Raw genomic sequence first — 13,636 nt, 5'->3', positions numbered from 1 at the left:
TGGGGCTGAGGTTTTTACATTTGCTTGTGCTAAGGGAGCTCCCGGGAAACATCACTGCCAGAGGCAGTAGAGATCTCGAAGGCACAAGAGAATAATTTAGCACAAGAATCAGGACTCCTCCGTGGTGCCCCAGGCAGTACCCAGTCGCTGGTGGGAGCTGCTCTGCACACAGAGATTTACACAGCCTCACTGAGAACCTGTAGCAAGCATCAGGTTGTTTTGGTTACCCTGAAAAATCTGTTGCAATATGAAAAGTGCGGCCAAAAGTCCTGTGAAAAGCAGCAGAGCATTCACAGCTTGGCCAAAGCACCAATGCAGGACTTTAGGTCCTTCTCAGCCAGCTATTCCCAGCATTTCTACTTGGACTCTAGAAATCCTCCAGCAATATCTGGCCTTTGGCAGGTTGCTGAACAACCTGAGAGTTTTCTTCTCCTACCAGTGTCCTCCCCTCTCCACCGTATTTTATGACACAAGCCATTACTAACAAATTACCTGAATCACACCACACACCATATTGGTCAGCATTGGCAGAACATGCTGGAGTAAGGGATACATTCAGAGGGAAGGAACTGCAGCGCCAGAAGACTCACACAATGTACATTTGTCCAGCTTCTGTTTCTCGCACCACAATACCAGGTCTTTGACCATGGGATTGGAGCAGTGGTTCCCTCTTTGTTTCCAGCTTTACTGACAATAACTGTCTGTAGCCTTTTCAGGTTCATTCTTGGCTCCACTCCAGCAGAGAACAGATCTGGATCATGCTGAGAACTGCAAGCTCTGACCAGCAACCTTACTGAGACATTTCAACTTGAGGAACTTGTGATTGAAGCCTAGGACTCAAAACTGGTTTTCAGTCCCACATCTCTGCTCAGTATTCCTTAGCTTTGCAGAGAACAAAGCAGACTATCCCACTGCTATAGTAACAATAACCAAAATAAACCATCTGCTGGAGAAGCTCCCAGGCACTACATGCAAGATTCGTCTTCCATTATTACCGATGCACATGAGATTGTGCTATGTTCATGTGGAGCAAATACTCTCCCCACACACACATACAATAAAAACCTCATTCAATTTATGTGCTGTTTCAAATGATGAAGCTTCACCCAGCATTTGTTGGCAGCAGACCAGGGCTCTGGCTTGCTGCTGACACACCCTTTGAAGCGTTACAGCCCAAAAGGTGAAGGGCCAGCTGGATAGTGCACGGTGGAGCACCATTCCTTCCTTCTGACTTCTCCTTATTCCATATCCCTGACTAAAATTTCCCCTTAGCTAATGATGCACATCAGTGAGACAAGTTACATGTCTGGGTCCACCCCATCCAGGCCTGCAATGTAACCTGCTCATATCAGCTATTTTGCTCATATTTGGTGAAAACAGTGAAAGCACACACACAAAAGAAAAGGGTTTCTGTGAAACGAGGAGAAACATGCCCCCACTTCCCTCATTAACACCCAGAGCCCTTCTGTCAGCCCCACACCATCACATGAATACCAGGATAAGCAAGGGGGAAGATCACAGAGGTAATCTGGAAGCAGACCTCATCTGTGCAGCTGCTGGCAAGCAGCGACCTGCCCTCTGTGGCATCACTGCTATGGCTGGGCCAGGCTGCAGTTGTGACCCTGCTCGGCCTCAACAAGTGCAGAGGTGTGCACAGATCCCAATGATTGTACAGAGGAGCAATCGATCAAGCTCTGCTAAACAAAGATGCACAATTTGAGTCTAGTTTTTAACATCTGGGGGGAACAAAAGTTGTTAGGTTTCCTTTTTTTTTTGTTAAGCAGCAAGTTTTCTGTCGAGTTTTTAATATATTTATTTGAAAACAAGGTTTTGTGAAAGAGTACACTAAATAGCATATATCTGTTCTTCAGCCATAAAACACGGACTGTCAGCTTTAGCTCAGCACAGATTGGGGCTGCATGCACTGAACATCAGATCTCAATAGGAAGGTCGTCATGTCTGTCTTTCTGATGTCAAGCATAATGTCTTCTTTAGATGACATGACCCTGGAGGAGGGAGAGAGAGAAACCAGAAAATCAAATGTGTTTAACTAAGGCTTCCTGTGGCTGGCCCCACACACTCACCCGAGCCTGTCACTGACGCAACATTTATAGTTCTCAGCAAGGAGTTTGTTTTCCTGCCCATCCACCAATTCAAGTGCATAATCTTTGCTCGTGGGAGCCCTGGGACATGCCAGGCCATATTTGGAAATACAGCAACTGGATTTCTGCCTCTCAGTGAGAAACTTGTACATCCATTCAGGCACTTTAGCCAAGGAACCTGAGAACTTCACCATTTATTGCCTGGAACAGATCTACTACTATCATTGCATTGGGCTCAGAGGGCACCACAGAGCCCATGACTAGAGTGTCTTTAAATTCTGCTAAGAACTGCTGGGAAGACAAGACAACTTTAGGAAGCAGAGCAGTAGCTCTGTTTTGACAAATCCTGGCACCCTGAGGTCAAGTAGATGATAGCTTTGTTATGTAAGCTACTTGCCCCTCTGGAACCATCTTTCAGGAGCTGACTAGTCCCTGTGACCCCTGCACTGCTCTCTGCCCAGCCAAGCTCTACTCAAGAGTAGTCAAGCCTGCCAGATTAGAGAGTAGATCCAGAACAACTGGGTCAGGCCTGACCCAAAAGAGTGAACTTGTGAACTTCTCCTAAGCTGCCAAACGCTTAAAATTAGAACAGAGTATGTTTCTAAATCTGACACACAAGCTGTCAAAGAGCTAAACCAAGAGTGCTGGGTGCTGATAACTGCTTCAGTTGGTACAAAGAGGCTATTCCTTTATTGGGATTAAAAAAGGTGATTCTGCACACTAAACTGTACCTCAGGTCTTAATCATCAATGTACTCAAAGGGCTCTGGTGGTTCAGGTTCTTGCTCCTCTTCCTCGATCTTCGGACCATGAGCTGCCACGGGTTCAACCAGCTCCTCCATATCCTCACTGGTGTCCTTCAGGATGATGATGCCTCCAATGGAAAGCTGCAAGACAAGTGCCATGAGCATTTCGAGCTGCTTGTCTCTGCCTCATGGTGGAGTGCTTGTGGCCACAGAGTCTATCCTAGGCCATATGAGACTCCTTGACAGGAATGAGTGTCAGAGAGCAAAGCATCTGACACTCACCTGGATCTCTGTCTGATAAGGGCATGGAACAGGCAGAGTCTATCCAGGTTACTTTTTTTATTTCTTCTGTCTAGGTCTCAGTTCAACAGAAGGTGACATCTGGATTCACAGCTTTACCCCAGTCCCATTCTGGGGCTTTCCACATGAAAACTAATTGAACTGTAATTGCTTTCTAAGGCTCATCTTTTCAGGTTTACAATGCTTAGTGAAGCCTCTCTGTGTAGCTGCCTCCCAGGAGGTTCTCTGAAACAGAGACTAATCTGATCACCAGCTTCCACCGAGTGAGGAATCCCATTAGCAGAACCTCACAAAAACAAAGGGGAATTAATTACAAAGATCACAACCAAACATCTCGGCAGGCTGAAGCATCTCTGGGACTGAAACACAAGGCGCAAAGAGGCAGTGCTGTGTCACGCCTGGCTGGGATCAGGGCTTTGGCCACAGCAGGATTTCAGGCTATAAACAGCATTTCAAAGAGGTCTTTTACTCTGGCATTCCCCAAAGCAGAGCAAAGGTCCAGAACGGCTCCATTCCAAGAGGTTCCGTGGTTCACACCCTAATCCCAGCAAAAACTGCACTGTTCTGTTCTCTTCAAAACCTATTTATGGGGCTTAAGGCAGGAAACTGAACCCCCCCAAGGACTCAGCTTCTTTTGAAACCGAGGCAAAGAGCTGTGTATGTCCACATTTCAGTGAGTGGACACTTCTGGAACACACAGCAGATCGTCCCAACCCAAACAGCAGTTGGGTCACCCCCTTTTGAAGGATAGAAACTAAAAAACCCTTCCACAGCTTTGCTAAAGGAGATGTTTCAAAAGCAACGGTGCACAGAGAATTCCAATGTGCTGATGGAATTCCAGGAAATCCATTTATTAAAAACATTACTATTTTCCTGGAAAAAGTATTACAACTACTGAACAGCATTTTCCCATGCATAATCCTGGAAATGGGATAAGTCAAGGGTGTTATTTCTTGAACAAAAATAAAAGGCAGAAGACTTTGACTCAGGAGATTTACAGTTCAGGAGCCAGCTTATCAGATTTGCAATATATCTGAGCATCTCACCAAGAAGTTAGTTACCCCTTGGGCTTAGTGCTAACAGAACTTCTTCATTTTCCATCTGACAATCACAGCTGAAGGCACTTTTCTAAGGCCAGATGTAACTTAATAGGAAATATGTTCAATGAAAAACCCCTCTATTTAGGTATAAATCCCACTGCAGGATAATAAAGCTACAGCACAAGCCCTAATGTATTTCACTGCTTTGACAATGAAGCTATACAACTTCTCAGCCTATTTTAAAGATCATGGTTCAGTCTTTATGTTCCCAGCAACGTCATTAATACACAGAGTATGTCTGATTGGTTTTCATGCTGTGCATTTGACATATGTACAAGAAGAAACAAAATTAAAGCAGCATTAACATGGTGAAAAGGTTAGCAGTGGCTCTGACTTTCCCCCAACTAGAACTGCATGGGATCATTTGGAGAGAGGGACATTAAAAAAGGAAATATGACAACAGCAAAGCTGCAAATCTCTGCAACACATTCCAGTGCTGCACCAGCTGTGAGTTCTCATGAACACACAGAACTTCTGGGCCCTTACACACAAGCCCAGCACTAGGAAGGCTCTGCCAAGCATATGGACTGGGAAGGTGACACTTACTGGTTTGAAAGGCTGGTACCGGCAGCTCTCTGTCATAGTGAGAACTTTGAGCTGAGCAGGCATGACTCTGGCTGGGTTGTCCAAAAGCTGGAAGTTGGGTTCAGGCTCTTTTTTCTTTTCTTTTTCATCCTTCTTTTCATTCTCATCCTGTGGAGGGAGAAGAGAAGATCAACCTGATTTTAGCAGTAACCTCTAACCTTTCACAGTTAGTAGGGTAAGGTACAGTCAGGCAGCAATTCCAAAGTGTGGTGAGAAACCATTCTTCTGCTGAGGAACATGCTAATATTTATCTATCAGCTGGCACAGAAAATGCCAGCGTGGATCTAAGTGCTCTCAGCAAGGCAATGCCTCACTCTCAGCTGCAGATGAAAGCAAGTTCAGCGAGAAGTGGCAGTGGAACAGTTTAACCTCTGCTTTCCCTTTCTCATACATTTTCTGTAAACTCACTCACCACTTTTTGTAACAACTGAAGATTCTTTAATATCATTACCGAGCATATGAAAATTGCCAAAAGCTGCCCTTGTATTTTTGCAGCTATAAAGCTATCACTGACATTTCACACTACTGGTAGTGACAGCAGTTCACCCAAAATGCCTTGACCTCAGCATCTCCCTAGGGAATTGCAGTGAATCCCTCCCTTACCAATGACTCAGCAGCTAGAGGGAAAAAACAGAAGGAAAAAAACCAGTATCCTTTACATACTTAAGAAGGTGGATCATGTTTTCCCTCTTGCTCAGAAACATCTGAGTAACAAACAAAAAAAACCACAGAAAAGATGGGAACTACCAACAGGAAACTATCGGGAACACCACTGAATGCATGGCACATCCTGTAACAGCAGACAGGACTTTGTCTGGCACAGCAGCTGCTTGTTGCTGTGCAGATCCCTTGGAAGCTATGGATTACTAGTCATATAACAGCCATAAGAGAAAAACAGGAAAGCAATGATACCTCTAAAACATAAGGACAATGACAAAACACTCAATTCAACCACAGCAGGTGGCAGCAAGCTCCTTTTTTGCTATCCTTGTTTTTCTGCTTGATTCAGCCAAGGAAACTTTTTAAAAGTCTGGACACACATGGACACAACACGTGAACCCCTTCTAATATATTGCTTCAACGCCTGCATTTAACTATAGTTTGTAGCAATTTTAGAAGAAATATGCATATGTTCAACACATTTTGCTTAGTACATAGAACTGTAAGAATAATTCAAAGAAAAGGCAATGTTTGGTGACAAGGAAACTTGACAAAGGAGAAAAACCCCAAAACCCAGAGATTATACCTTGCTTGCATGAGATGATTAATTTTCTGGGCCAGCTGCATGACACTCAGTGCCTACAACATGGCCACACCTATGTAGGTCTAGGAAGGTTATTTTACACATAAACCTTTGATCTTACACAACATGTGTGGGGTTTGTTAGACTAAAATTTAAATTGAAGAGGCCAGAAAGGAAAGGACCTGGGGGTGCTGGCTGACCATGAGCCCGCATGTACTCAGGTGGCCAAGAAAGTCAGTGGCATCCTGCCTTGTGTCAGCAATAGTGTGGCCATCAGGACCAGGGCAGTGACTGTCCCCTGTACACACCTCAAAGCCTGTGTTCAGTTTTGGGCCCCTCACTACAAGACAGACACTGAGGTGCTGGAGCATGTCCAGGAAAGGGCAACAGAACTGGGGAAGGGTCTGGAGCACACGTCCTGTGAGGAGCAGCTGAGGGAGCTGGAGGGGCTCAGCCTGGAGAAAAGGCAGCTCAACGGGGACTTTATCACTCTCTACAACTCCCTGATAGGAGGGTGGAGATAGGTGGGGGTCATTCTCCCAGGTAACAAGACACAGGACAAGAGGAAATGACCTCAAGTCGTGCCAGGGAAGGTTTAGATTGAATATTAGAAAAAATTTCTTCTCCAAAAAGGTTGTCAGGCACTTGAAGAGGCTTCCCAGGGGAGTGGTGGAGTCACCATCCCTGGTGGTATTTAAAAGATGTGTAGATGTGGCACTCGGGGACATGGTTTGGTGGTGACCTTGGCATTGCTGGGGTTAAGTTTGACTTAGAGGTCTTTCCAACCTAAAGAATTCTATGGGTCCATAATGCACTTTCAGCTTACAGTTGTTTTTGGAATATTTGCATTTATGAGCAGGGCACAAAAGAAAGAGTCTTCTGTTAGTACTGAAAGAATTTTAGCTGGCATATGTTTTCCAAATTACAGCAACCACCAAAAATTCATTTCTCCATTACTCAGCTTGCTCCAGGTTGCCACATTATTCGCAGATGAGGATGACAACTTCCAGTGTCAGGTCTATGAGCTGAAAGAAATCATCAGAAGACCAAAGCAATCACCAGAACTACTGAGCAGCATATGGAACCTGTGCTCAAACCTCAGTTGCTTCTGAGCTGGGTGTGGATAAATGTTTGGCATTTTGATAGACGGCCAAAGCACATAAGAGACTGCTGCCAAATGGTGAACATTTCAGAATAGGAGGTTAAGCATGTGCAAAAACAGAAAGTTTAAACTCTCCAGTGCTCTCGAGGTGAATTAGACATGATCAAGCAACTGCTACAACACTCCTTTTTAAAAGGCCAGAGGTCCCAAGGACATGAAATTACTACAACTTTTTCTACATTAGTAAGAAAATTACATGGATAAGAGATAAAATTCCTCTGGGTCTAAAAACAGCAAGTAATGAAATAATACTCATAAGGTTCATGCAGTTAAAGGCACAAAAACTTGTCAAAACAAGCTTTTGCCATTAAGGAAGTCAGTTACTTAACAACACTGAGGAAGATTTATTTCTCAGAAATAACAGATTCACAATTAGTAGCACCTCTTGCTTTTAACAGTGCACACACACAGAATAAAGGTGCTAACCAGTGTCTGCAGCAATGTGTGTCAGTGCTTTGCTCGTAACACAGGTGGCGAGAGGACAGAGGTGAGTGGGTGCCAACTTTCATGAGACACCTTCCACATTTATAAGGGTGGGGGGGAAGAGGAAATTTAAGTTTCAATGTGTGCACCCACCACTTCCATCTTTTCCTCTTCTTTCTTCTCTTTCTCCTTTTCCTTTTCCTTCTTCTTGGCTTTTGCAGTGATGGACAGCACAGCAGTGGAAACCTGGATATGGCAAGAGATGAGGCATTCAGTGTGACCCAACACTGTATACTGAGCTTCAGCCCCCCAGGCTGGAGACTTTTGGGAACAAATGGCAGCAGCTTTCTGAGAGGGTCAGGGAGCAAGAGCATTTGTCACGTTGCTGGTGAGAATAAATGTGGGTTCTTGGCACATTTTAACTTTTGGCCAGGGAAGTTTAAAGAGAAAAGATTTGCCCAATTCACATCCCATTCAAAGGCAAGAAAACAGCTATGAGCAGTGAGCTTTGCCTTTCATCAGAGTTAATTTCTGGATTCCCCAGTGGCTTGGAAATCTGTCCTGCCCAGCACTCAATTCTGGTAAAATGTTTTATAGTTTTCACACCCTGTCATTCATCAGCATGACATGCCTGAGGTCCCCACTGCTGCAATTGCTCCCTAAAGGCTGCTCTGCCTGCTGCTGCGCTCTGCTCAACAGCTTTTACCATCCTGTGCCAGGAGACAAATTGCTTCCACTATTGTCCTGCTTGTGATCCCACAGGTCTTATCTTCTCCTTTTCAATACCGAGATATTCCCAGTGCCACACTTACCTTTTTGCAATCCATGGAGCTGACAGCTATTATTCTAGCACATGGGCCCACTGCTCCTTCCATATGGGACTATTTGAGAGGTGTCCCACCTAATATTCTCAATGGTTGCACTGGAGCAGCACTTTGGAGCTCAAGTCACAGACAAAGACCCTGCTGTTCTGAGTGCTGCACATACAAGTCAGTAGGGCATGGAAAGCGGTTTTTTATTCAATATGTCTGCTTGACCACTTCAGACAAGGGAGGTTGCAGCAATTCAGTAGCAAATCACTTGTATGCCACAATCAGCAACAGTCCCAGGCACAGCAGGAAAATTTACTTAGAATTCTCTTTCAGAGACTACAGCACCTGCCAATTTTTCCTTTGCTCTTTAGATTCCCTGGTAGTACCACCAAAGTCAGTGTTTATACTAGGAGGGAGAAGGGGTTAGTCTTTACACAGAAAGCCAGCTCAAATACCTTTTCTTTCTCCTTTTCCTTTGGTACCTCAAGAGGCGGGGGGTAGGCAAATGTGGACGGTTTACAGTTGGACTTGTACTGGACTTTTGGCATCTAAGACAAAGAGTTTAAAACGATGTTAGAAATTAGAAAAGTGGGAAAAATCCACAGCAGAATAATTACTTCAGCTTCATTTTCCTTCCAGCAGAGGCAAACACAGATCCTCTAAAGAATACAAGCTTCCCCTTCTCCCTCTCCGGAAGCTGAGAAACTGTTATCAGTGGCAGTGGTTCAGCTAGAACAATGTTATTTAATTATTCTATAATTTGATTCTGGCAAGCTCTCCTAGCCCTCTCCATACACTCCATCCTATTCACACCATGCTTTGTTTCCATTGCTTCAAAGCTTTTGTGGTTTTGATGTTGTTGCTGTGTTTGTGTGTATCAACACAAAATTGGTTTAAGATCTAAGTGAAGATCTGCTCTGTCAATGCACGCGAGGGCAAACCAAGCAGTGACATTCTCTTCCTGCCAAAGGACTGTACATTTGGGGTGAGTTACCAGTGTCACATATTCTCTTACTCTTAGCTACTTAAGCAAGAGTAGAAAGCATCTTTTGACAGCCAACCTAAGTTCTTAAACACCCCCATGCTGCCACACCCAGAAGATTTTTTGTGGAACTTCCTATCTTAGTTGTTCAGCACAGGAGACCCAGTATAGTACACAGCTTAGAGGGGCTGTACCACAGCTGACAGCTGGAAGAACAGATGCGTAAAAGAAGTGCCAGTACCCATGGCTGCTCAGTTTAATGTTTACTCCCCAAGGAATCCAAACAAATCCTCTTTTCCCACTGCTAGCTTTCCTAGGGGAGAACATCACATAATTTATCTGGGAGGCCGGGGGGCAACAAGCTTTTTTTTTTAAATAACCCTGACCTTCAAGAGTGATAATGGGGTAGTCTCTGCCCAAATACTCTGAACAGAGTTCCTTTCTTTTTAAGCTACTTTGAAGTAAAGAGGTCAGTGTCTGCTCTCTACATTTTTCTTGTCCCCATTCCCACCATCAGCTCTGCAATTTAAGCCTGTTTTTCAGATTTCTTCTATTTAGTACCTTTTCTGGCACAAGTAAGTGGAAAATGCAAAGAAAACCAACAAATCCATGCACACGCCTTGCAGACCACTCAAGGAGTCCAAGCAGCTTTTCAGTGTCTCTTCTCTCTTCTTGTTACGTACCTTAAGATCCTTGTTAAGGCCAATGACACAAGTTGGGGTGAACGCCAGTGACAAAAAGTGTGACAAGGGGAACCAAAACCAAAACTGGGTGAAGACCAGAACCCCCACCACAGAAGGCATGTGAGTATGTCCTGTCCTTGACTGCAGTGAAATGGTTACGTTATGGCCTCCTGTAAGGAATCATAAAAGTTAGTGAATTCATTCCTGGGTGCTCCACAAAGATACCTGAGCAATGCATCTCAAACAGTTGCTGTCAAAGGGTGGCAAGCCAGGCCACAATGCTGCCAGTTTCCTCCTCTGGAACACACCTCCCTCCTTTATTGTGAGCTCAGCTTACTCAGTAAAACAGATGTATAGCACAGAGACCACAGTGCTCTACAGTACCCAAACACAATCTTTCTTCCACACTCATTTTGCCAGGACACAGGTTAGACAGAAGTACAGGCAGTGAGTGGGGGAGAAAAAGGCAAACCTTTGCCATCAACGGTTTTAAAACACGGCATATAAATGATGCTCAAGACAAGGCTCAGGAGGAACACAGTACATATACAGCAGAACATATAGAGATTTTTCTTTCTGTGACTGCCTCCCTGAACTATCAGTTATGCAGAAGAAATATGCCTAGGTTTTTATTCTACACCATCTCAGTAGAAAAAAATGTAAACAGCAGCAACTTCAGAAGTTGTTTCTAGACATTATCAATCTAAGCTGCACAGAGACAAGCTCCTGCAGTATTTGCAGCAAAATTACATCTCTGCCAGACAACCAAGTCTTAGATTTGTACTTGCAAAGCAGAGACCAAAACAGCTCCATATGTTGATGTAATGCAGAAACATCCAGCTAGAAACAAAATTGAAAGACTGGACTTGCAGACAGACTGAGAAAGTGTTAATCTGATCTTCCATCTTCTGATGAACACAGTGAATTGAGTTGAAGAGGGCACCAGGCAAGTCCATTACCGCTGACAAGACCCGGGGCAGGGAGGTTAACTTTGTTAAAATACAAACACCCACTGGTTGCAAAGTCAGGCCACTTTGTAGCTGAAAATCCCAAACTGGAGTAGCTTTTCCCTGCCTCACACAAACAGCCACCTCAGCAGGGCCACGCAGCAATGGAGCTGTCTGAGTTTTAAAGACAAACAGAATTCTCTTTTCCTGCCAAAACTAATGAAAGCCCTGACTGAAGCAGTACTGTCATCTTGGGTATCTGTCAGGGTTAGTCCCAGGAGAGGCAGTGGAAGGTGGGGCATTTTGATGCCAGTCTGTAGGATGTTCTGCATATATTCTATCTCCTTCCTCCTCCTTTTGTGGTAGCAATAGATCTCCTGCTGTTTGACAGGAAAACTCCTTCCTGCTATTTCTTTGAAGAAAGACAAAGATAAGGTCTTGTCTTTTTCTACTGCTACTCTGCTCTGCTGCTGATAGCAATCTCTTGCCCTTTCACCTGAATTTGCCACAGCACTGTGGAGGGATTGCCTGAGGTCTTGTGCTATCCTTAAACATGGCGAGCACACTCAAATTTCTGGTCTTCTTCCCCATCTTCACTTTGAAATTTATTTTACTGCATCACTGTTTAAGGACCAGGCCTTGATTATCTGCAGATATTCTGAATCAAGCAGCTGACTGAATGTTGCACAAGCAGCTTAACTGGGCTTTATCAAACTTTTGCACTTTAATTTTCAGAATTTTAACCATTAATTCAGAATTAGAACCTATAATTATCCAATCTCTGGTATTTCCTGAACAAGCAACAGATTTAATATTCAAAAGATGCTGTCATGCTACTTCTTTCTGCTGTTTTATACCCACAAACAGCCCACCCTCACTCCCAGGATTTTGCAGGGAGCAGGAAAGGTGGGGAGACATAATACTGCACAATTGTGATTTATCTTCATGATTAAATAACACCCCTGACTGCCTGGAAGGGAACACATTCCAGATCTTTGGCTGGATGAATAAAAGCTGTGACATGATGCCTGGAAAAAAAAATTCAAAAAGCACAAAAGAAAAAAATGCAGGGATCTTTGGGTAGTACTATAAGGTCAATCTCCCAAAATTCACACTGCCACTGGGGCAAGGGGGGGTTGGGGAAACCCCCCAAACCCTAAGTTAAATTTTGTGTCTACTTTTTTCTTATTTTATTAAAGTAAAAATGTAGCTGCTGAAGCTTATCAATTAGGCAATGACCAAGTTCTTCATTTCCACTTCAGTGTTCCCAAGGTACCCCACTCCTTCCATTAAACTACCAGCATAAATGGTTGCCTCATTGTCAGAGCAAAAATCCCACTTCCAGTGCCTCATTTCCCAGTCATGCACTGGAAATCTTGCACTTCTAATAAAACCCTGTCATTGGAAGAGAACTGGACTTTTTTCCTTCCCCCCTACCCCCCAAAAAAAGACCCAACAAAAAACTAAATTCAATTGCCCCAACTGTGGCAGATAACACAAAGAACCTTTTCTTCCTGGTAGTGATAATTAAATTCTATAACTCATTGTTTCAGATAAGCACTTCCAGTTGTATAGGAAAGATAAAAAGAATTTTTTCTTTTAGGAGGCTCTAATGAAAGTGGCAATAGGTTAAGAAAAGGAGTTCACAGCCTTCCTGGAGTCTCTCAGCAAGAAATAAAGAGGTTAAAGTTGGCACAAATTCCCATGAAGTTTATTAAAACTGGACATTTCTGGTTTCCCAGTCATTATACAATACATGAGTGACACAGAAAGCAAATAAGATTTTAGTTGCATTTTTATGATTTAATCTTAAGGGTCAGAACTCAGAACAGGTCTGCACTGCTGAGAAAAATCCCAGAGGCGGCTAGTGTCTGCCTTCCCAGCAAAAGAGTATGAGTATGGGAATGACCAAAATTATTCTAACAGTCTCATGGCAAGAACATTGCTCAGTCTGAGCTCCAGGAGGGGCACCCAGGAGGCAAGAACGCAGTGCCTGTTACTTTCCTCTCTGAGCAGGCCTGGTCATCTGTGACAGAGCAGCCTGACAGTCACAGGCCCACCAGGAAAGCTTTTTGAACCTGCTTTCATGCAGACAGGTGCAGGCAGCACTCTGTTCTCCCCCACCACACAGCCTGGAGATGCAGAGATTTCATACAGACACTGTACCCACACTGCAGGGTGCTGTGCCTAAGCCACGCCACAGAGACAAATTTGGGGCTCCTTTGCTTATGGACTGCAGGACTAATCTTGATCTCAGGAGTACAGGAAAAAACAGCTTGTTTCTGCCTATCACAGAGGATAAGGATGTGCATGGCAAGAGAAGGCCTCAGCACAAGAGACCAGATGGGAAAAACTGTGATTGGAAACTTGGAAAAGAGGTGCCATTGACAGACACAGCATTGTGCAGGTGTTACCTCAGCAGATTTCCAAATTTCTGGAGCAGGTGATGATTTAAAAAAATGAAGAAGCAACCTATCATGCTATAATAAATCAACATTCAGGGTGACAAAACAACTTAAAGAAAAACTATTGTATTTGTCCAGACTTCTGGA

At 44.0% G+C, this 13,636-nt stretch overlaps 1 protein-coding gene across 1 annotated transcript in view; it reads right to left on the bottom strand.

Annotated features, from left to right (window-relative positions):
- Nucleotides 1-1,866: 1,866 nt before the first annotated feature.
- The window catches only part of PSMD1 (proteasome 26S subunit, non-ATPase 1), a 63,549-nt gene continuing 51,779 nt past the window's right edge, over nucleotides 1,867-13,636 (bottom strand). The window contains exons 20-25 of the mRNA XM_032120271.1: nucleotides 10,138-10,307; nucleotides 8,928-9,020; nucleotides 7,814-7,906; nucleotides 4,794-4,940; nucleotides 2,834-2,988; nucleotides 1,867-2,006 (exon numbers count right to left, since the gene is read on the bottom strand). Coding sequence (XP_031976162.1) covers nucleotides 2,842-2,988; nucleotides 4,794-4,940; nucleotides 7,814-7,906; nucleotides 8,928-9,020; nucleotides 10,138-10,307 — 650 coding nt within the window. The 3' untranslated portion in view covers nucleotides 1,867-2,006; nucleotides 2,834-2,841. The remainder of the gene's footprint in view (nucleotides 2,007-2,833; nucleotides 2,989-4,793; nucleotides 4,941-7,813; nucleotides 7,907-8,927; nucleotides 9,021-10,137; nucleotides 10,308-13,636) is intronic.

This window comes from Corvus moneduloides, chromosome 10 (assembly GCF_009650955.1).
Source record: "Corvus moneduloides isolate bCorMon1 chromosome 10, bCorMon1.pri, whole genome shotgun sequence".
In the NCBI taxonomy this organism is placed as follows: Eukaryota; Metazoa; Chordata; class Aves; order Passeriformes; family Corvidae; genus Corvus; species Corvus moneduloides.
The sequence above is the reverse complement of the archived record's forward strand: the minus strand, read 5'-3'. Positions and strand labels throughout refer to the sequence as shown.